The sequence below is a fragment of the Mytilus californianus genome, unplaced genomic scaffold (genome assembly GCF_021869535.1).
Source record: "Mytilus californianus isolate M0D057914Y unplaced genomic scaffold, xbMytCali1.0.p SCAF_10, whole genome shotgun sequence".
Classification (NCBI taxonomy): Eukaryota; Metazoa; Mollusca; class Bivalvia; order Mytilida; family Mytilidae; genus Mytilus; species Mytilus californianus.
The window spans coordinates 24,923,064-24,948,774 of record NW_026262582.1 but is presented as its reverse complement, the minus strand read 5'-3'; the positions used below and the strand labels follow the sequence as shown (position 1 = coordinate 24,948,774).

At 32.4% G+C, this 25,711-nt stretch overlaps 1 protein-coding gene and 1 long non-coding RNA gene across 2 annotated transcripts; one reads left to right on the top strand and one right to left on the bottom strand.

Moving 5' to 3' along the window:
* Nucleotides 1-5,738: 5,738 nt before the first annotated feature.
* Nucleotides 5,739-8,796, bottom strand: LOC127717820 (uncharacterized). Its single transcript, XR_007989430.1, has 4 exons — nucleotides 8,710-8,796; nucleotides 7,026-7,537; nucleotides 6,436-6,517; nucleotides 5,739-5,958 (listed from the first exon to the last, which is right to left on the bottom strand). It is a non-coding gene; the product is annotated as an uncharacterized LOC127717820 (long non-coding RNA).
* A 4,748-nt stretch (nucleotides 8,797-13,544) lies between these two features.
* On the top strand, nucleotides 13,545-24,937 carry LOC127717819 (kielin/chordin-like protein). Its single transcript, XM_052223662.1, has 7 exons — nucleotides 13,545-13,615; nucleotides 13,960-14,076; nucleotides 14,989-15,096; nucleotides 19,513-19,627; nucleotides 22,430-22,554; nucleotides 23,994-24,105; nucleotides 24,735-24,937. Exons 1-7 carry the CDS (start codon nucleotides 13,558-13,560, stop codon nucleotides 24,814-24,816), a joined length of 717 nt encoding a protein of 238 aa, XP_052079622.1. The 5' UTR covers nucleotides 13,545-13,557; the 3' UTR covers nucleotides 24,817-24,937.
* The last annotated feature ends 774 nt before the right edge of the window (nucleotides 24,938-25,711 follow it).

Genomic DNA, 25,711 nt, shown 5'->3' with positions numbered 1-25,711 from the left:
CACTGAATGGGTTACAATATACAGAATGTTTTTAAACATATATCAAACATTGTGAGATTGGCATGAGAATAAATTCTTCAAACAGAACAGTAACAACAACGAATATTGAACAGACCCTAGGTTTAAAAGTATCTGAAAAAATGACTATCCCAACCACAAAGTGACAGGTATACATACCCCTTTATCTTGCATATGGCTTATACAATTACTATTTAGAAATGGCAATAATGATTTTTATTTGAAAATAACAAATAAATACATCGGAAATACATGAACAAAACATTATATTTTGCCGAATAAGAAGACAAACTACATACAGTCAGAGTATATGTCTCTTATACCACTTTCCATGCCGCCTCTTTTAAATTCGTATAAATCATTATAAATCAACACCAACTATGATAAATCTAATTTTCATGAACTAACATCCCCGTGAAGGAACTTTTACTTGTACTAGGAACTGCAAAAACGTTTTCAGTAGTATGTGAAGATGTTTGAATCCATACATGATCCCCCCTTTTCACTTGACAGAAAACAACTTTAGTTGCAGGGAAATGGCTAGATGTTCCAATGAATGCATACATGCTGTCTATGATAATGTTGTCTACTCTCAGTTCAGTGTCTACTTCTTTACCTGCAGCAGTGAAGACTGTCCACGAAAAAAGGTACACTCCTGTTACCGGAGATACGAATATTCCATCTCCAGGATTGAAGTTACCTCCTTCATCTGTGATGACGTTGTCAAACTTGACAATGGAATTTATGTTCAAGGTCGTCGCGGATGACAGTCGTACAAAGTATAAGACGTTTTTCTGTCGAATTTTCGTACCTGCAAATGAATTGGTTTATAATTAGAACTTTTTAAAAATGATAAAATTAACGGTGCAAATTTGATCATGCTTATATACATGTAACAATATTTTTCATTTATGAACATGGTATCTTAGGTAATTGGGACTAGTAGTATTAGCTCTGGTATACAGTATGCACCAGATATTCATATATAAATAACAAAAAGTGAATTATAAAAAAAAATCAACATGTTTAACACTTTTCTAATTCAAAGCGGTTTGTATATAATTATGCTCTCATTTATTGATATTGCGACAAAATACACAACGTTTAAAAATACCATTGAAGTTTATCGAAATAACCTTCCAATCCGAGAAATTTGTGAAGGGTTGGTATAGAAATACGGCCATTCCTAAACTTCTCCCTTCATGCAGTGAAACGTTTGCTTAAGTGGTGTGTTTGTTTGGCAGTGTGGGGTTTATGAATAAGCAGCATGTTTGGTCAGAATAGGGTCGTTAATTCCGATGACTCGCCAGTATAGGTAGATAGTCACGTTCTGCACACGTTAAAAAAACCTTTCAACAACACTCTGGTGTGGTCTTTTATTTTAAAACTAACATATTTGCCCCTATCCAACAAACCCTTTTTCCAGTGGCAATCCAAATTTCCCGTCCTTCGTCCTAGTGGACCTACCACGCAGATCCTATCTTTTGGAATTAATTGCACATTTGTTCTCGACCTGAATATGCATGAACTATTTTCCACTGGACTTAAAAAAAACCATAGTAATATAGTATAAGTCTAACTTGTCAAAGTGGAATGACATAAATCAGGCTTTTTGGAGTTTGAGGTAATCATTTTTTTTTAAATTTTAGACCGATAATTTATAGGGAAGAACAGAAAGAAATCGTGCCGTCTTACATTCTATAATAACAGTTGCTGTACTTCATTATAAGGTTTCTTACATAATAGGCATAAACAGTGCAGGAAACTTCACGTAAAATGCCGAGAAAAACTGTCAAGGACACAAATTGTTTATGTATGAATAGAGCCAAATAACCGCTGACTTCTTCTAATCCTATAATATATGACTTCGCATTATATTTCCGTTATTTAACGTTTTCATGCTGATATTTTCATTTTTCATTTTTTTTAATGCGGCACATTGATAATAAAAACAAAAAATAGAAAATAAAAAATAAAGAATAGCAACATAAGTAAAAAAAAAAAAATCAGAAATAAACAGAAATAGATAATAATGCCCCAGGTCATATACTATAGGACTATGACCTCTTCCTATTTAACGAGGTTAAAATATATTTTGATAACTGAATTCTTCCCTTTTAATCTCGATAGCAAAAAATGAATAATAAGAAATAGTAGCATATGGACATACCTATATTAAAAATAAAACCTGTCAATAAAAAGACCTCAAAAAGGTCAGGGCTGGTATGCATAAAACCACTTAAGTTAAGATATCCAATCGTAGTACTAATTTATCGTAGGACATGTAGAACAAATCTGAACTTAAGTAGTTTTATGCATATCAGCCCTGTTAATAATTTTGAATATTACATATCGCTAAAATGATTCTATCCCCACACAAAAACATCCTATAACCCAAAATAAAAACAACAAAGAACCAGCTGGAGAATTCATTATTCAAACAAGTACTTTAACATGTTCAATTGTAAAAAAAAACAACATAAAAAAATATTATGAAATTATAACTAACCTTTTTCGACTATCTCAGTCACATTGTCTAATCTTTCTTTCAGAATTTTAACTTCGTTTCGGAGGAAAGTAAAATCTTGCTCCTCGTTTGTAGAATTTTGAATTGATTTAGTGGATATTCCTAACCAGAAAGAGGAAAACAGAAGTGCCTTAAAGAGAAGCATTTTCCGTGTGCCGTTTAACAGAGACAACTTTCAACAAACAATATTACTTGTACTTCTAAATAGTTGTATTAGGCAGCTGTGTTTTGTGCAAGTATGCGGAATAAATAAGTATTTTATACGAATTACACTTAGCTCAAGTAGTGTGTGCAAATCTTTAATGTTTTATTGCTATCTTTCTAAGGTATTTCTTCTACTAACGATTTTTGATTGTCATCTTGGAATCGGTTGCCACTTTTTATGAAAAAAAACTTAAATCAAAGGATTTATTCTTGTAATACGGAAATCACGCATTTCAACACTCTTATATTGGCTGTTTTTCTACTTTCAGATTTCTGTACAATAACACCTTAAACAGTACAGACAAATAGGATCATGCGATCAAGGATTTGAACAACTATAGAATACGTGTGTACACAAAAGAGAGGCAAAAGATACCAAAGGGACATAAGTCGAGAAAAAATGCAAACAACAATATATAAAGCACAACATAGAAAATCTAAGACTGAGCAACACGAACCATACCAAAAACCGGGGTTGATCTCAGGTGCTCCGGAAGGGTAGTCTAAGTACAGATAAGAAAGGAAATGAGGCATTTTGAGTGATGTTTCAAACTGTAAATAATGATAGTAAGTTTGTGATCTCCATTGAATGGTCCTTTGTCCTCCACATTGGTGGTTTCAGAACTGTTAATATCACAATCTCCTATAAAAGACGGAGTTGTACGTTTTACAGCAATGTTAGTTCTCAAGTGTGTCCCTTTTCAACTGCGTTTGAGTAAATGTAGAACTATAATGCCAAAATAAAACTAAAACACTCTTAAACAATAAGAAGTGAAATTGTTCCCAACGACTACCATGTGTGTTTAAACAGGAATCAACAAATTTCTTTTTGTTTCCGTCAAACCTTCATTAAAATATTAAATTTCCTTTCTTATCGTTTTCCATTTACTAATACCAACTTATTTCTCTTTATAGCTTTATCCATCCTAGATTACTAGATCACTTTTACATGCTTAATTCAAACTATGCATAAACATGATATTTGGCAGACAGTTAATTTAATGTTTACCAATTGTGCATGGTAAATTTAAAACGCAAAAACAAGAACAGAACATACATGTAACACAACTTTGAAGGTTATCTTTAAACGAAGAGTTATGTTTATCAATAAGATTAACCTTTAGTTAAATATTTACTGGTAATTACTAAATTAGATTTTCACCACAGTGCAGCATGATTACAGCCTGTCAACAATGACATTTTAATCTTGATCTCTTCGATTTCCTATATATCTACTAAGGACAAGCTGTAACAACAAGCCTTAGGGTTAAATTTGTGAAAAAACAATACCTTTAATTCATGGTTACAATGTACCATTTTACCAAATGAACAACATTGTGTACATTTCCCAATTCTGAAAATTGTTTTGTTATATCGTAATATTGTTTTAACCATTTAGAAAGTTCGGTATTGTAGATTGCTGATGATGGAAGTTTTTAACGACTTTGACTGGCTATACATTCCTCGCACGGTCGGTAGTAGATTGCTAAATGTATACACAACTTTTCTAGACTCGTGTGATTTAGAGCTTGACAAACTGTATAGACACATGTTTATTGTTAATTGCAAACACTTAACATGATGACCTCTAGATGTCTTTATGATTATTAGTGTCGTTTGGTTGCTGTCTCATGCGTACTCTTTAAGGTAGTACCAAACACCTTGACTAAAATTAATTTGGCTCGTTTAATTTTCTTAAAATTGTGACAAAATATTACCTTTGACCCTTAGACAAAAATATAAAAATTTCAAAAAACTTGAACCACACACTTTATCGGAAAAAATTCATTGGATATATAGCAGTTTGACAAACACTAATTTTGATCATTAAGAAGCTTAATATTTCCTTAACAATAGAACGTAATTAAAACGTTCAGCTGAATTTTACAGAGTTATCTCCCTGTAGTGTTATGTACCACCTTAAATTTCCTTTTAATCATATTTCATAAAACACTACAATATCTTATCAATGTTCTATTTGTTTTGACATTTATCTCATTGTAAAGACTGCATGTTGCCCTCTAGATGTCTTCTCTTTGTTTGAATCTTTGGAATGCCGTGTCATTGACGACTACCAAACAATAGATATAAGAAAATGTGGTATGAGTGCCAATGAGATAACTCTCCATCCAAGTCAAAATTTATAAAAGTAAACCATTATAGGTCACAGTACGGTCTTCAACACGGAGTCTTGGCTCACACTGAACAGTAAGCTACAAAGGGCCCCAAAACATTACTAGTGTAAAATCATTCAAACTCCATTTATTCATATGGTAGATGTTTATTTAAAATCATCACTTTTTGTCTGTTTTTCGGAATCCTCCATTATTACTCATGTATTTTTAATGCCATTAAACATTTTGCCAACTTACCCCTACTTTTCTTTTCATAATTTTGTGACATATAGTTTTAAAAGCCATTTTTTAAATTTCTTAAATTTTCATTATTTTTGTAAGTACATGTAAGTAAGTACTTAATGGTTTATATCTAAAAAAAGCAAGACACGGTTTTTAGTTCCATATTATTTACATACTTTCAATTATAAGTCTTTGATAAAGCTTGTTGTTTTGAAACAGAGCAGCCAATATCCTTAAGAAATTGTAAAATTAGGGAAAATTTCGAAACTTTACAGTATTATGTATCATACGCGGTAATCTTGATCTAAATAATTTGTTGGTTTAATTGTAAATTCAATTAAAAGACTTTATTGTAGAGATTAACCCCGTTCTTTCACTCTTGTACAACGCGTTTAAGAATACCATTGATCATCCAGTATCCGATTACAGATCAGTAACTTGTATTTTTCGCTAGTTGTTGCGCATGTAATTGCGATTGAGTTTAATTGTTTTGCAGATATTCTACCACATAGAAATAAGGAGATGTGGTATGCTTGACAATATGACAACTAGCTACCAGAGACTAAATGACGTAATAGATGTAAGCTATATGTTATCGTAGGTAAGCTGTAATTTGCAAGGAACACATAACAGACCATACAATTGTTTAATAAAATCTCTAGAATGAGGGACCAATAATGCTATATTATTGTATTATAGATTATTTACCAAAAAAATGCACTTTCAATGGTATTTTAAAACTCAGTGTAAGTGTTGCTCTTGGTTATATCAAATTAGAAAATAAAATTGTTTTTGCATATATATATAATCATTTATTTGTAAACAGACTCCTGGAGGGTCAGCCACATATACCTGTAAAATAATAAACATATCTATCAATTAGTTTTCAATAATTTTTTATTTACTTATTGATTTTAGCAGTCGTGTACATTGTCATTCGTAAATTTTAACTGATGTGTTGTTTTATATGATGCTAGTTATTGTTTAAAATACACATTAACAAAGTTTAAGCCATGCCCAAGAAACAAATCATACATGGTTTATTTACTATGGAATTATTTTTTTTAAAGTTTTATGACGTAAATTATATAACTTTAAAATGACGAAAAGAAATTCATTTTAAGAAATGTAAACGTAGATTCAACAGTGTTTGGTTCGTGTAAATGTATAGGCAGTGCTTGAATATGTTCTGTAATAGAGAGGTTTCAAACACACAATCTGTTTATAATTCAAAACACATATTTGTCCTGCTGTCAAAATCGCAAGGCTTTGACGATACAAATGAAAATTATTCATGAAATGATGACGATGATATGAAGTAATACGTACCAAATATTTGCTAAATTCAATCTATAAGTTTAATCGCTGTTGTTGTTTCTGAACAAAAGGAAGGCAAGGAACAGAAGTCCAACTGAAAAAGATAGACATATGCATACAGTTAGGTTCAAACTGAACGTTTCGGTATATTACGCATACAGTTAGGTACACTCTCAATGTTCCGAAAAATTCAATGTTCCACAGAAGCAAAATCTAGATGGTACATTTTTCATCTAAACTTGACTTGAAGATTTCAGGCAATGTTGATCACCGTAATTTTACGATTCAAGAAACGACCATATATAAGAACATTATATAAATACAGCAAATAATCAAAACTCGACTGTCTTACTAAATTTTGCAAAAACAATACTCAAGATGTACGGAAACAATTTAATGAAATGTTAAGTTTTAAAGTTCAAGATAATTTTACCATAAATGAAATACTGAAATGTCTTTTGAAGTCAATTTGAAATACATTAAAAATATTAGAAAGATTACTATTTTTAATTTGGCCCGGTATGATTGCTAATGAGACAACTATCAATCAGAGACCAAATGACGTAGATGTAAGTTTAGTAAACATAGTTATTAGTACTTACAAAGTCCAAGTCCTTCGTTTCCACCGAGGATACCGCCATCCATACCGCCAACACCACCAACTCCGGCCATACCGGCTCCACCAGCAAATGGAGATGCGACTGGGATTGGTTGAGGAACGTACTGAACTATTTCGTCAACATATCCTCCCTTTTTACCATAGCCAGAGTATCCTTTTTTGCCGTAACCAGAATGTCCGCCATAACCGGAGTATCCTTTTTGGCCGTAACCAGAATATCCACCATAACCGGAGTACCCCTTGGAGCCGTAACCAGAGTATCCCTTTTGTCCGTATCCAGAATAACCGCCATGTCCGCCATATCCACCCATGCCTCCGCCATATCCACCCATGCTTCCACCATATCCTCCGATACCACCGTAACTTCCGGTGTATCCACCGACTCCACCGTAGCTACCGGAATATCCGGAACCACCGTAATAATCGTCAGCAAGGATTCCCTTCATGCCACAAAGGCAGACCAAGATAGCAACAGTTGTGATGGCAAGTTTCATTCTGAAACATGAGAAAATATCATTTAAATGAAACTTACAATTTTGAATGCATTTATAGCCAGCTATATATCATCTTATCAGAAATGTATCTGAATATATCAAGTTACGATTATAATTTGGATTATATAGGATCATGATTTTCAAGTTTGATGGGTTTTTTCAAAGTCTTTTAGAATATTTTTCAAAAGTAAGAATAAAATAATTCATGTCTTATCGTCCTTTTATTATATACTAATCAAATTTGGTTGACTGAACGACATATGGTTAGACATCAAGTAGATCTCTCTAAAGTATTTTCAAAAGTGATGAATTACATAAGTTTGTTTTTATTTTTTATTGCTTTTTTTTAACAAAGAGTAGTAACCGAAAGGAACAGTGTACAAATTAAAAGAAATTCTTTCTTTCAATGGATACTAGGTTTATTTTGAAAATAAGATCTTCCCTGTATTGTACATTAAAAAGAGACCAAACGATAGCAACGTAACAATGTATCCTTGATAGTATAACAATATAAAAATTATTTAATTTTGAATGTAACACGTCTTCTGATTGGCTGAAAGTGTTTTGTCTATCAGCTCATAGACATAATTTTGTCATGTGACCGTGACGTCACCAACGTTTTTTTTCAAAATTTACTCCCTAAAAATGGAATTTAGAATTTGATTTTTAAGGAATGACTGTAATATTTTTTCTTTCTATTCGAAATAACCTAAAAAAATGTAGTGCACACTTTTAAATAACTCGCTACGCGGGTTATTCGGTGTTCACCACATTTTTTATGTTATTTCTTCATAGACAGAAAAAATATTACAGTCATTCCTTAAACAAGCAGATGTCTTGGAACGGTTCCGATATCTATGGATTTATTAATCTAGTCTGTTTCAAATAAGAACGATCCCAAAAAGAAAAAGCTTTTTTAAAATTTAATTGTTTTACACATTATTTTAAAGAAGAAAAAAGACAACTATATTAAAAAAAATAATGATAATAAAAAAAAAACAGCACGCATCTTAATCCGCAAAGAGTGATAAAAAAAAACCGCAACAGATAAAAGTATGTTTTAATAAGTGATTAACTATTGACTATGATTTTTTTTTAATTTTAACAGAACTACATGTATTAGTAAAACATTTTTTTTTTGCCAATAAAAAAAAGAAAGAGTTAATACTATACCTGACTTCGTGTTTGTGTCAAACCAGGAGTGATTCTACTATTAAATGTCCAAACTTTTATACCTAAACTAAAACTTCCTGTTAGTTCAGATTATGTATACCATTACAATTCATATGTAATTCTAAAACACATGTCGGCATGGGAAAGCTAGTTATCCATACACATGTTATGAATGGAGGTAATATTATCTAATAATAATTACACATTTTTTTTTACAATTTTGCAATATTTAGGAACACTTTTTAATGTTGAAATATGAAAGAAACACCACTTCTTATTCTATTATTTGTTGTGTAAAGCCTAGTTATAAGACTTTTGAGATACAAATATTTATGCACTGTACAATATTTTATGACATTATATATGTACATACTCTAAAAAAAAACTTGTTATTTTAGGTTCATGAATGGAATTTTGTTCAATATATAAAAATGAATGCTAGTACCGACCAGTTAATATGAAACATAGTTTATTTCTCACCAATTTAGTTAGGATATTACCAATTACAGTTAATATTCATCAGTTATGTGTTAATGATTTGGATTTTTTTTTAAAGTTATTACCAGAATGTATAATGCATAGGGAAAGAGGGTTATTGACGTATGTAATTGTTTATTGCATTATTGTTATTATCTGTCATATCAGGAATTGTATTAATCAAAGAAATAAATTATTCCATCTTTGAAAAATAAGGCATTATAATTTTGGCAACATTATTTCGAAACTTGCAATTTGTTCGTGTTGATTTAGTAGGCATAACTTTGTTATATTCCCCCCCCCCTTTATTTTTTTTAGTTTATTGCCTTTTAAAACCTTGTCGATGAAACACAAACAAAGATGTATATTTTGTAAATTAATTGACATTCTTTGCCGGCGGCTTAAAACAATCAAGCAAGAACACTTGTACTGTAGTTTGTCACAACTATAAACAGACCGAAAATCGACTCTCTCACTAAGAATAAATTACATAACATAAGCAACACAGATCTTTAAAAAAAAAGAAATAAAATCGAAATGAGAGATGTATGCTTATGGAATTTTTTGTTTGTTTGTATATATACTGAATTTACGTTATTGTAACAAATAAGCTAGCATGGCATGTATGAACAAACTTTAAGGTATAGAGAAAGACATATTCACAGCAAAGAAATTTATTTTTTTTTATCTCTAAAGATAAATGGGATATTTTATTAGGTTAAACATAAATAATTATGTAATAACCAAAGAGAGAATGTTTAAGTTATTTCGTTCTTTGATAAATCTATGGTGATTAAATCAAATCAAACAAACAAACAAAACAACAAGAATGATTATTCATCATTTAGTCTCTAATGGGGCACCAGGAGTTCCAGTATTTGTCACTTTCATCTTCATAGAGGTTTTTAAGTGAAATGTATTTTTCTAAATTGATATAAGAAGATGTGGTATGAGTGCCAATGAGACAACTCTCCATCCAAGTCAAAATTTATAAAAGTAAACCATTATAGGTCAAAGTACGGTCTTCAACACGGAGCCTTGGCTCACACCGAACAGCAAGCTATAAAGGGCTCCAAAAATTACTAGTGTAAAACCATTTATACGGGAAAACCAACGGTCTAATCTATATAAAAAACGAGAAACGAGAAACACTTATGAACCACATCAACAAACGACAACTACTGAACATCAGATTCCTGACTTAGGACAGGTGCAAACAATTGCAGCGGGTTTAAGCGTTTTAATGGTACCAAACCTTCACCCTTTTTCTGAAACAATAGTGTAACATCACAACATAGAAAGACACATTTAAAGTCAACTTTTCCTTTAAATAAATATTTTGAGGCATTTAAAATTGACAAATTGAATACAATTTTGTTCGGTAGTTATATTGTTTTGTAAGCCAAATACCCTTATTTTTTTTAAGTTCAATTTGATATTTTCGAAGTTACTAAATAAAATAATTATGGGAATATATACATATAAATACATTTATTCTGCATTTATAGAGTTTACTTTAGTGATTAACTAGTAATTTGTTTTGTATTCTATCTCGGAAATTTCCAAAGAAAGATGTTTGACTCGTCGACTTTTCCCAGTTTATACTGACAATGCTGTCTGCCATACGGATAAACTAAGTAATGTATTTACACGTAGGTCATCTGGACAAGATATGATAATATCAAGTGAAAGGCTGTCAGATATTTCAATCCCAATTTTTAATTTCTTAAAATATTCAAATAGCTGAAACCTGATTTGGATTAGTTTTGTTCTCAATGAAATTTATGACGACCTTTTGAATATTGATACATTGTACATTAATTCTAAAGTGAATATTTGGGATCGAATTTAATGAGGTTGATATTCAAGTATGTGCCAAAATAGAAAAAAAAATAAATACTAGTAAGTTGGAGACCAATCAAACTTCGATTAGATGGGACATGTCTTCAGAATGAATTACATGTAGGATTAAACAGTTACGATTGAAAAGTGAAACTCATTAACCCGAACTCCTACGTCGTTCGGATCAAGCAGGGTCACCCTAGTCATGCAGATTAAATGACATATACCAACTTGCTTGGTCAATAACTATTACATATTTTGTTATTGCTGGTTTTGTATGATTGCTTTCTCATTGATATATATCCAAGATCTCGTTCTATAATTGAAAGCAGCATTAATTGACTGCGATTAATTTTGGTAACCGATGAGATATTCAAATCTGTCCTTTACTAATATCGACAACGAGATCTCGTTCTATAATTGAAAGCAGCATTGACTGCAATTAATACTGGTAACCGATGATATATTCAAATCAGTCCTTTACTAATATATCTGCAATTATATAGGTAGCACCAGAGACATATTATACACATGTATATATGTCTCTGGTAGCACTGAAAATTATGCTAAAGCGATCAGTGTCATCAGAAAATATAAATAGGTATGAAGAACAAGATATGAATAAGACTGAACCTGAGACGAAAGGGCACAAACTCTGCAATCAGATGCATATATATTGAATATTTACCTTTAAAGTTGTGTCGTGAATGAAACAAATCAATGTTTATTTTCTACTTATTTTGGACAATTTTTGGTTTTATAAAGTTATCGAATTTTGAATTTTGTCAAACCGTACTCGATACTATCTTAATTGGTTTGTTGATAATTAACCCTCATGGATAGTCAAGGTCATTAAACACCCCCTAGTAGTTGTTAATAATAAATTTAAGCATGTTCTGATAAAACACGGACAACAAAATATGAATGTCAAATGTATGGACTACACATCTCAATGTTAAGAACTGGCTTAGCATCAAGGTTTCCCGATAGCCTATGCCAAATCCTGACAAATGAGACTTTTCAACGGTTTTTTCACTAAAGCCTGTTCTGTCGCTCTATTAAATACACTTCTCTCATCATATTTATCCTGAATATCTTTATTCCAAACCGCTTTGGTGGTCTCGTTGTAGTAAGCTGGCCTCGAGTGCGGTTCTTCACGTCTTGGTCAAATAAAAAGCTTGAAAATTAGTATATTTACTGCTTCTCCGCTAAGCAAGTTGCATTAAGGAGTAAGAGCAAAGACTAGAATGATTGGAGTCAGGATAACGTGATTGGAGTCAGGATAACGTGATTGGAGTCAGGAAAACGTGATTGGAGTCAAGATAACGTGATTGGATTCAGGATAACGTGATTGGAGTCAGGATAACGTGATTGGAGTCAGAATAACGTGACAGGATAACGTGATTGGAGTCAGGATAACGTGTCCGTGTATGGTGATATATCTCTTTGTGGATTGTTTGTTAATTTGTTAAAAAGAAAATACATGTTCAAAAATCCGGCCCACTGGACGTAAACTGGAATCCATCCACCATCAATCTTAATTTTTAAATATTCATCGGAGTGTCAATCTTTCACAGTTATATCTAATTAGCGGCCATTTACAAGTATGCCTCGTAGAACTTAAATTGATTGCTTACAAATTGCTACCAAAAGAGTGTAAGACAAAAAGCTATATTTAATATCAGAGATTAACAAGAAGCCAAGACCAATAAAGATCTAAGCGAACAACAGTAAAAAATATATTACTTAGTAGTTACATATTTCTATAGTTATTGAAATGTTCTACAAGGATCACTTTAGGGAACGTAGCAAGCACAATATAAAGAAATAAATTACCATATAAACAAAATTATGAAAATAACAATAAAATTTCTTTAAGATGGTTCAGTTCAAAGCTTTTTTCTTTGTCAAAAATGTTGTTTTCTGAAGCTTAAAAAGATCACAATACTTTATTTACATCTTATTATACATATAGTATATATATTTGTTTAGGGGCCAGCTGAAGGACGCCTCCGGGTGCGGGAACTTCTCGCTGCATTGAAGACCTGTTGGTGACCTTCTGCTGTTGTCTGTTCTATGGTCGGGTTGTTGTCTCTTTGACACATTCCCCATTTCCATTCTCAATTTTATATAGTCTTTGATTTTGAAGATTCTTTTTGTTGTTATGTGTTTTTGGATTTTTGCCTCACTAACATTGTTTCGTATGTATACAAATACACCGGTTCGTTTTGTCGACCATTAAAGCACAGTGCAGTGCAAAGCATTTGAACTCATAGGAAATCATACCATATCTCCGTATTTTATAAGCTATTTAGAAAAATCTCTCATGAGGAATTTGAAAAAAACAACAACATTGTGTGCCTTTATTTCTGACTGTATCATATGTATGCTTGAGACCTCATACCGACATTTGAATAGCTTTTATATAATCAAATTTTGGAGGTCATTTGATATGTTCAAGCTTATATAGATAAGGTGTATATATGTACTTGAATTTTGTGATACCGTACAGTGCTGTCTCGCTAGATCATGACTTACACAGGCATAGTTTGTTTCTTGTTTGTTTTAAATGTATTCACAGTGGTTGGTAAGTTTTTCAAAATTTCAAAGTACGTTTGTATTACTAAAAAATGAAATTTTCAATTATATACTATATTATATTATCAGTAATTTTTAGCATATCAAATATAAAAGTTTATACATTCAAATTTTTTAACTGAAATTTTTATAATAAAAAAAACATTCTATTCTCAGAAGGTTCAAGCATGTCCTAAGAATGGTTGACATTATACTTATAAAAAGAAAAAAAATATAATCAAAAACATCCTTTTCCATTTTTGACAGTCTTGTTGAGAATGTAAACACACTTACTTTTTTAATCATATTTGCTAAAATAAATGTAAGTCTTTCTGTATTTTCTATGGTTTACAGTGTCGGCGACAAATTCTACAAACTGTGTTGATGCCACGTTTATAAATTGCAATGATAGCCATGTCTGTCATGATGACAACTTAAAGACTTATTGCCCTTTAACATGTGGACTATGTAGTAAGTATTAACAACTGGACAATCAAATTGAGAGGTACACGTAGGTCTTTGTTTCACTAACATTGCCAGTTTTGATAAGTTGATGAAACAATAGTTGATATAAAACAAAAGATGTAGTATGATTGCCAACGAGACACCTCTCAACAAGAGACGTGACAACTCTCAACAAGAGACCAAATGACACAGAAATTAACAATTATAGGTCGCCGTACGGCCTTCAACAATGAGCAAAGCCCATACCGTATAGTCAGCTATAAAAGTTTGAAAACTGTTAAATAATGCAGATTTTTTTCGTATCTATTCATTTCTACAATTTTTTAACAAATGGACAACAAATGCGATGTTGATTATTGCGATTTCAGAAAATGTTGCATGAAAATAATGCTAAAAAATTGAAAATGTGATTTTTTAGTATGCGATTCCAATTCCATCACAATTTTCACAAAAAACAAAAAAAAAAACGGCGCAAAGTTTATAAAGTTTACCGTAATGAATTTGAATTATATACTTAAAGTATTTTTGTTGTTGTTTTTAACTGTTTGAACATATACGGTATTCTGTAATCAGTACATATTTTTTACGATGATTACTTAAAAAATAAAAATGTAACTTTGGCTGCTTAAATACCTACGAAATAGACTTCGAACAAAAGCAATAAAGTATTGTTACAGAATATAGAATAGCGCGCGAAAAAAAAATTAAAAAAAAAGAGAGAGAGTAAAAATGGACCAAAAATAAATAATAAAAACAATGGTCATTATGGGGGAAGGGGTAACATATAAAAAATAGAGAATAATGGGGAAAATAAAAAAAAGAGAAATATCAAAAAGATAAATGGTATAGAAAATTAATGAATTAAAACATGAAGAACCCCCCATCCAGACCCTCAGATATATTTTTATATCGTTTTAGAACCATGCAAGGACCAGGCTGTCTTCGCCTGCAGTAAGAATGTTTGCTCGTTTCCTTCATTGAAAAAGTTTTGTCCTGTGACGTGTTCATCTTGTGGAGAAGGAATTTGTGAGTATATATATATCGGCCAGGGAAGAACAAAAAAAAAAATACAGATCTTACATTGTTGGGCTGTTATTTAGACGAATTATGTATACAGAAAGTGTTTTCAGCCTTGTATCACCATCACTGGTGTTCCGATGGATAAAATCTGTCGTAGAGTTGTCACTGGTTCAGACGTACTTATAATTTACAGATCTAACATTGTTGGGCTGTTATTTAGACGAATTATATATATATATATATACAACAGTCTTATATATAATATGTTTTAAATTAAAAACCCGGAAAATAAAAAAAAATAAAACTATAACGTAACGACAATTTAAAGATTACTTAGATATATATATGCAACACTCCAAAACGTGTCCGATTCCCCCAAACGTGTCCATTCTTCCCAAACGTGTCCGTTATATTCAATATTGCACAAACGTGTCCGATTTCATAACCCCCAAACGTGTCCGATAATTGTTTTTCGCCAAAACGTGTCCACTGTTAAACACCAGAACGTCTCACGTCTTTTAGCGCTAATACATGTACAAATGACATAAATAACATTTACGGCAATTCTATGACGGGGGACACAGTTGATGAACACGGTGGTCATTTATTATCATTAGTTTGTTCAATGCCGGTTGTTAATGATTATCATAATTGCAAATTTAATCTGTAACATATGAATTAACTTTTGACTGAAATGCAAGTTGCAAGTATTGCATTCTGATTTAGAGCGAACATACAAATAATTTTAGTACAGTTGAATTAATCGTTTACCAAGTGAATTATTTTGTACTTATACATTCTGATGATGCCTTTTATATTAAATCGAATATTGCACGGCGGGCTTTCCGCAGAATTGACTTCCCTTTTTTCAACAGTTCTGGTATTTTAAAAACTCTTCAAATCAAAAGTTTACTGTTTATCAGGTTTTTTAATAAATTTTAGGTTTCGAGCATGATCACTAAAGACACACAAACAAGAGACATAACGTCCAGTGCCAAATATTGCATGCATTATTTGAACGACATCATGTTAACAATAAATACTGTACATAGGTTTTATTATCATACCGGGAATTTAGGATTAGGCCTAAATTTTTACGGTTATTCGGGACTAACACTAGTTGGGGTTTTAATCTAAAAAATTTAAGAGCCAGTAACAACCAATTTTTTTATGACTTCAGTAAGAAACTACTTCAATCTCCGTTATGTAAGAGGCCGTTTTAAATAAAAGTTGCGGAAATTTAAAAAAAAAAGAATGTTGCCTTCCAAAATACAACTGATGGCACCATGAAAGAGTGAATTGCTACACAGGTTTTAATGCGCAGAGAGAGTGACATTCTCCCTACACGAGGTATTTGATTTAATATCTACAAATTAACTGAGCATGGCTGCTTACGTTTACATCCAACATAGCCGAACATATTGGCACTTTTACCCAGATTATACTGCCGGTTAAAAAAAGACCTAAAGTAATTTATTTTTATTTTTTTAATGAAATAGTAAAATGAGTATACGTTAATGAAAAAGCAATAACCAAATAACCTACGAATTTATAATATGGACACGAATGATAGTTCCAGTAAAGGAAAAAAATTAAGCTTGATATGGACACGTTTGGGGGATTGGACACGTTTGGGGTATTGGGCACGTTTGGGTGTTTATACAAATGACACGCTTTGGCGCCTTTTTACATTAGGACATGTTTTGCAGTTCAGTGACGTCATGTGGACACGTTTGGGGGAATCGGACACGTTTGGGGGGAAGGACACGTTTCTGAGCAGTTGGAAAGCAAGTCCTTGGAAACGTCCGTTGTCGTCAAGCTCTATCAGCAACAATAGCAGGGGGAATTAATTAGGTGGCGCTACAGTCGTCCGTGACGTCAAAAAGTCCGCCAAATCAATCGGCTAAAAGATTGACGTTTAAAGTATTCATTTCAACTTGTCATGCTTTTATTATAATTGAATTTTAAAATTTGTAGGTTTTGCGACCAATATAGTTTCAATACGTCATACAAACATTATCAAAAGTAGCTTGTTATTGCTATTTCTTTATCCTGTCCGTTATTAAAAATTTCAGCCATCTTTTTTGTTCGCCAAAAACATCGATTTTTCATAACTTGACGTTTGCGTATCCAAATACGGAAAAGAACGGTAATAATCTTAAATGAAGCCGGGTAAACTATTTAAAATTTCTACACAATTTTGAAGCCATCATTTTTTACTATTATACATCAATTTTGGTGACCACCAGTCATGTCAATTTGTACCTGGTTTTGGCTGCGTTTCTACTTCAAAACAGTTAAGTTCAATTCTTTACATTGTACCTGTTTCCAAAGTACTCTAAAATACTGATTTTATTATAGATATGAATGAAATTATGATTAAAAATTGTTGTTTTTCACAATTCCATACGATACTTCCATTTTAAAGTAATTAAAACCCTTTTTAATATTCCCCTACACAAATTGACGGTGACATTGTTTTCTTTTTCAACATACGTCATATAACGTTTACAAAATATGTGTCAGGGTCATGTGCATAGTGAAAATTTACACATTGGACAAGTGAAACAACAAACAAAGTTCTTCTTTATGGCGTTTGAAACTATAGGTCTAAGAAATTTTCATTTATACTGGAAGCAAATATGACAAATTAATGATGGCCTATGGGTAAACAAAAGCACAAAAATAGCAATAGAAAATGCATTGCAAAGAAAATTTCTGGAGGAAAAAACATATGAAAAAAGGAAATGAAGGTCAATTAATTATATTTATATTTTATTAGTTAAAAACCTTGCTTATCAATTATCTCTTTACTAAGTAAGCTACATTAATAAGAGCAAACACTAGCTTATCAAGTCAAACAAGAAATTAATTCATAGAGATGTGTTCTTACAAAATTGAATTTAATCAAATGGCAATTTTTTGTCAACCATCATCATTGATCATTATTAAAGTAAAATGCACAAGATTTGTCATACCAACTTTCATTTCTGAGAATAATATCCAATTATTGAGGTAAAATATACAATACTTTGTTTATAAATATGTAAAGCAGCAGATACAGCAACTTGAAGAGAAGAAGCCCCATTTTTTTTCTCAAAAAGTTTACTTTCCTAAACTATAAAATACCCTGAGAAATTGGACAAGGGCTACTGTGCTAGCTAATCTAATAGTTGAATTTTACAATAATAATGATTTTAATATTAAAATTATGTCACTTTCACTTATAATTTTAAGCATTATTTTTTTACAGAATTTTTGTCATTTTTTTTGGTAAACTTTTCCTTTTTCTGTATGATATTTTCTAGGCAGTACTGTACTGTTCAACTAAGAAACATAGGCTTGAGTTAAAAGGCTTTTTTAATTTGAAGAAACTAAATTGTGACTCTTGTTCCCACTTTATTAAAATATAAAATATAAATGGTCAGTACTATTTTTTTTTTCAGAAAGATTTTTTAAATTGTATACAGTATGTTTTATTGCATTAAACATTGTTAGAAGTAGTTAGAAAAAATCCATTAGGAGTGATCCCATATCCCATTATAAAAATAACAAACTGAAAGTAAATTTCACCAGCCAGAGCTAATTTATATCAATTCAGCTAGGTTTCTAGATCTAATTTTTACCAATTGTTTGTCTTTTATTTTTTACCTGTAATCCTTCTCTGAAAAGTAGGGAAGTATCTCTTCTTAATATTATAATAACATAGTTGTTAATCGACTTTCTTTTATTTTCTTCTTGATTTTTGTAAAATAAACTCCTTTTTATTCATTTTGGTGGGTTTTTATTTTTGACTGGTGATATCAAGGGGAGATAACCATTGCACAAATCGGCAAAAAAAACCACCGCTTCATGTTGAACATAACTTGACGTTTGCGTATCCAAAACTGTATTGCCTAGATATTCATATCGAGTGTTTGTCTTAATGAGATGCTTTATTAAATTTAAATTCAGCCCATCATTTTTAGTTTCCTCGAAAATATTTAGATTTTTCGATCAGGAGCCTTGACAATTTTCACACGAACTTCAAGTTTGAAGATAAAATAAAGAATAAAGGACTTTGAGTTGATGTGTAAGTTTTGACGAGTTAAAACAATGTATATTCAAGATTATTTTGATCAATAATTTTTTTCCATGACAGTGGTATTTTAGTGAGTAAAAGTGAGGTTTGTCTCATCCGTAGTTTTACTGAATTTTCACGGTCACGTGACTCTATTGTTGCTGATAGACTTGGGGTCAAACCGTGACCTGCTTTCCAACTGTGAGTGTTACATATATTTTAAAAATTGTTTTCAGTAGTCTTCACTGTGAATTCCTTACAGAGACGAAGCAATTATATTCTAGATGTTAGCAATGATTTATTTGTTTATTGAGCAGTGTCTTTCATGATTTTGTTGATAAGCGTAAGCGTTTTCCTTTTAGTAGGATGCACGTACAAGAGTAAACACTATCAGCAAAGTGAACGCTGGGAAGATGGTTGTGATTATAAGTGTACGTGTTTAAACGCTGAACAGGGACTTTACCGTTGTACTGAAAGGTTGGTTTTACGAAATATTTAATCAACACAATACACCAATGTGCCTCAATTCAACGACATAAAGAAAAAAAAAACATACATCTATAGAGGTTGACATACCCCAGGAAAAGATTACCTAATTAGCTGTATTTGGCATAACCTTTCGGAATTTAAGGTCCTCATTGCTCTTCAACTTCGTACTTTATTTTTCCTTTTTAACTGTTTGAACTGAGCGTCACTGATGAGTCTTTTGTAGACGAAACGCGCGGCTGGTGTACAAATCTTAATTCAGGTATTTATGATGAGTTTATTTGCATTCTTCCAAAACAGACAGGTCAGAGGCGGACCCTGTCATTTTTAAAAGGGGGTGTTCCAATCATATGTCCCAATTCAAATGCATTGATCGTCAATAAAAAGGGGGTCGGAACCACCCCGGATTCGCCACTGCAGGTGTGCATGCATTTACATTATGTCAAAGTCTAATTCGTCCGGAGTATACAAAAGTTGCAAGTGAATAAATTATAAAGAAATAATCAAAGATAGGCCACCGGCACCAAATTCTCCAAGTAACAAACAAAGCTCATTAAGGATTTACTTAGTTGAAATTAAAAAAAATCTAGAATTTAAAATTGATACTATAAGCCAGAAGAGCATTAGTTAAGGAATAAGCTAAAAATATTGATAGGTTATGGAGCTCCTTTTCGAAATATCTAATTTATAAAAAAAAATGGCGGGGGAAGGCTGACTCGGAATTTTTACCTTATATTTGTATTTGTATTAGTTTTGTCTCAAATCGAAAGAAAAGAAATCTAGAATCGGCTTAAATTTTGGTTAATGAGCTTTTATGAGCTATTTAAGTCTTAAATGAAAAGAAACATGGGTGTTATGGGGCAAAATATTTTACCCTGTATCGTAGGATAAAACCCAAGGAGTCTGAACATTTGACAAAAATTCCTAAACCTGACCTAAGTACATCCTTAATATTCGACAAAAGACAAGCATCAACGAAGTTCCTGAAATGAATCAGGCACACAAAAACGCGGGGATAAAGATAGAGGCAACATTAGCTACTAGTTTACCAAAATTTTTTCGGAATTGTGGGTCTTCCATGTGTCTTCAATGCTTTTCAATTTCGTACTTTATTTGGCCTTTTCACTTTTTTTATTCGAGCGTCACTGATGAGTCTTTTGTAGACGAAACGCGTGTCTGACGTACCATATTTAAATCCTGGTATCTATAATGAGTTTATACCAATGTTATAATTTCGTTAATCAGTTTATTAAACTTTACTGAAAATAATTGTTTGTTTTTCAGTTATTATTTTTGTACAATGTGTTCTGGGGTTGTTCTGTTATACCACTGCCCTAGGTTGGGAGAAGATTGGACTCCCGCTCACATGTTTAAACCCGACACATGTTGTATATGTCTGTCCCAAGCCAGGAAGCTTTTACTCAGTGGTTGTCGTTTGTTAATCTATACACTATTTTTTTTCGTTTATTGTTTTGTACATAAATCAGGCCGTAAGTTTTCGTTTAAATTGATTTCATATCGGGGCCTTTTATAACGTGCAAAGCGATGTGGGTTTGCCCGTTAGAGAAGGCCGTACGGTGACCTATAGTTGCTTACTTCTACGTCATTTTTTTTGGTCTCTGGTGGAAAGTTATCTTATTGGCAAACATACCACACCTTCTTATTTTCATACAAAATTAGAAAAAACCAAACAAATGAAAAAATTGCTTGAACTGAGGGTAACTAAAGCCTCAACATGTATCAAAAATGTTTTCATGTATCTTATCGATAATGCAACGAAAATTCAGCAGAACATTTTTGCCGTTCTTCATACGGAAATCTTAAAAGTCTTAGCTATTACAACCAGACGCATCAAACATACTGTTAAGTTGGGGTAATAACACGAGCTCCAAAATTCATTTTTGAGCCCGGAGTCTGCGTATTATGAGGCTGGATCCCAATTCCCAGAGCTCAAAGTCCTATCAATGAAAATCGGAGTCCTATCATTGGAAACTGGAGCTGTCAACGTATATTTGTTCCGCCTAACAGAAGTTCCACTGGAAACTTTGTTATAAACAATGTCATAATATCTATTGTCCTATCATTGGAAACTGGAGCTGTCAACGTATATTTGTTCCGCCTAACAGAAGTTCCACTGGAAACTTTGTTATAAACAATGTCATAATATCTATTCCTGTTGGATCAAATATTCTATACCATTTATTCCGTTAGGAACATATACTCTGATATTTATTCCTGTGGAAATAATATTCCAGAATATTTTTTCTTTTTGGAACTTATATTATGAAGGAACTTCTATTCCGTGACAGAGCCCTATCAGTTGAATCACAGAAACAAAAACATCTGGAGCCCTTGTTTTGGAGTCTGGAGCAAAAAAAATAAGGAATTAATATGGGTATCAGAGCCAGTGTTATCCACCAATTTAGTTGATGATAAGGAAACTGCCTTTATCTAACAACGTTTACACGTTTTAGTCATTCTTCATTTCTACGAATTGTTCTAAAATGCCTTTCTGGAACACATAGGAGTACCTCATTTCGGCGGGGTTCGTGTTGCGTAGTTTTTTGGTTTCTTAGTAGTGTTCTGTAGACTGTTGGTTGTCTTTCCGCCATTTTGTTTTGTTTAGGCCATGGTATTGTCTGTTTTCTTCGACTTATGGTTACGTTCCCTTTGTATCTTCTATTCTGAGACTTTTTTATGTTGAAAATTAGTAATTTCATAGTTTCTACACCATACCCAATCCTTCCAGAATCGTTGCAGTTGAACATACGTTTTTGTTTTTATATACAACAGGTGTGTACACTACCAGAATGTTCCAACAACGTGTAGACTTGTGCAAGACCCTAATGACCAATGCTGCAAGGTACCAAAATGTGACGTCCAAGTTGTACACCAGAACACCACAGTAAACACTACAGGTGAACAATATATACGTATATTGTGACAATTTCATATTACTTCAAATCTTGCAAAAGGCTTCATTGTCAGGCAAATTAGTTTGATTTATTTAAGGAATGACTAAATATTTGTCTTTCTATGAAGAAATAATATAAACAATGTGGTGCAATCTACTATTAAAATTTTTGCTCCATGCCTTAGCCAAGAGCCTATGTGCGTACTGAAAAGTAGCAGAGTAAAGACCCCTGGCTTGACATCACACCAATCCAATTGGATCTATGGTTCCAAATAAATGCGTGAGGCTATCAGGAAGCATATGAGGCTATCAGGAAGCCTATGAGGCTATCAGAAAGCCTATGAGGTTATGTCTGAGGAAGCCTATGAGGCTATGAGGAAACCTATAATGATGCTATGAGGAAGCCTAGTATGTGGCTATGAGGAAGCCAAGTAGTGTTGATGTTGAATTGGTGTTGGAAAGAATTTGTATGAAATTTGACAGTTTATCCCCAGAAATTCTTGGGGGATGAGTGAAATTTTTGAAACAACCAGTGATAAAATTTCATAAATGTCCAAACATGATGGACTTGTTTCAGATGCCGAGGTTATTTATCTGGGTGCACACTGAATAACTCGCGTAAAATGTGCACAGCATTTTTGAGTTTATTTCGAATAGACAGAAAAATATTACAGTCAGTCCTTATGATTTAATTCTAATTTCCATTTTGAAGGAGTAAATCACGAAAAAACGTTGACGACGACAAAATTATGTATATGAGCTGATAAACTTTCAACTAATCAGAAGACTAGTTACATCCAAAATTAAATTATATCATAATATATATTCTTGATAGTGATTGGTTAATAACTACATTTAATGTCTATTTCGCATATTCTCTTTAATCAGACAAATTATGTATTGAAACGTAATATTCTTTCTATAAAAAGATAGAAGGTAAGCTTGTATTATTCCTGGTACTGCACACAGAGTCTTGAAAAAGACAAAGTTATCAATCAGTAAACATGATTATCCTGATTAAGAGTAATTTCTCGCAATTTGATTGGCTGATATTATCCTAATAAATTTCAGTGCAATTTTTTTATTAAGTCATCATCATCATCATCATGAAATCAGGATAATATTGTCCTACTACGTGAATTTATCGGGTCAATAAAATTCATATCGGGTTCGGCTTTGCCTCAACCGATATGAATTTTATTGACCCGATACATTCACGTATTAGGAAATTTGCACACTGAGTAACTAATATGATCTTGTCACTTTAAAAGTTGACATACACTAGAAGGATTATTATAAGAATATTGATGAATTTTATCTTTCGTAGAAAGTGGAGTGAACTCGAAAGGTCGTACAATATGATAGTCCGCTCGATAAAAAAAAACATACTAAGTGCAAAACTCTATATTGCTCTGTTCTGTATTCCAATTTTTCTTCTCAAAGGTTGCTTATACAAGGGACAAGTTTATTCACAAGGTCAGAAATGGTCTGACGGATGCGACTACAATTGTGAATGCTTGGAAGCAACAACTGGACATTATCGATGTCAGGATAAGTAAGATGTTCTAACTTTTTGTTTTATATTACATGGTATCTATGTTTTAAAAATAGTTTTGACAAACTTTCATTATTTGATGCGTCCACACTATTGAGTGTCCTTTGGGTTCCTTTCAGTTGTTTGTGTCGTAGGAATTGACTGATTGATTGTTGGTGTTTAACACCCAGTTTCAGTACTATTGGCTATACTATGGGGGTCAGTTTCTTTTGTTGGAGGAAGCCGGAGTGCCCAAAGAAAACCACCGAACTTCGGTAAGAAAACTGGCAATCCTAGTCAATTAAAATTGGTGTCGAGCGCACCTGCCACGTGCGGGATTCGAACTCACAACCTCTGTCATAACAGGCTAGTGATACAGTTTCTAGACTTCTTACACGAGAATTGAAGATGTATAACTACAGACATTATAAAAAGTAATCTATAATAAAAAAAAATGGTTTGAAAGCGCAGTCATATGATAGAAAACAGTTTAACGCTAAATTTGATAAGACAATCACTAAACAGTTAATGATGTTATATATAACTGCATCATACTTACAACTCGAATAACATGCACAGCAGTACAATTGGTTAATGTAAATATGTTATATCGTCTTCGTAGACAATATATTTGTATGTTTCTGTTGTAGATGTCCAACATACACTCAAGTACCTCAGAATTGTCCTTTGGTGAAAACACCAGACGGATGTTGCTATAAGCCAAACTGTTAGGATATAGACGTGTCAAGTAAAAACATACAGCAACAAGACCGTACCTGTTATGTGTAATGATTTTAGTAGACACAGATTATTTGTTAACATAATACATGTTCTAAATTAAAACTGCAACCATTGACTGCTTTATTATAATATACAAAGTAATAGCATACTGAAATTGCTATACTTAATTTTCTAATTCAATCTCAAAGAGATCGAGCAACTCGTTTTAGCCCACCTGGCGCTAGGTGCTAGTGTACGCATTTGCAATAACCTAGCGTCCAACAATTGTCGTCCGTCCTTTGTCATGCATTACAATGCTCGATATATATTATACATAAAAGTAGCATACGAAAATTGATAGAAAGCAACACCTTTTTGTTCACATTCGTCACAAGTTGTTCCTTGCAATACAATCTTTTCGTTGTTGGTTTTTGTTTCATAAACAGAGACTCAATTTGTCCGTCATCTTTAGTATTAGATGGAGATACATTTAGTTCGTTGGATTAGTCTTCTGTTTACATTTTCCTTCATCACGGTTTTTCCATCGCACTTGCGCTGGGCGGTTGCCAAAGTACTAACAAAAAGTCTCGTGGTTAGGGTTACTGCATATGAGAAGGCTATCGACGAACTAGAGTACGGGAAGACAATAATTCAATGTTGGTCATGAAATGCTTGTAGTCTGTAGTTTGTTTATATTACCCCGTTACAAAACCAATTGGGTTGGCGCTAGAAGCATGCTTTAATTCCCTGGTGTTCAAATTTTGAATAAAACCCAGTAATAAAAGCTACTTTCCGTACCGTGAAAGTTGTGAAGTTGAAATTTCCTGTCATGTTCAGCACACCGCACCCCTTAATTCTTATTCAAATAATATAAGAGAAACACATTACTAATCATAGTACACAACGT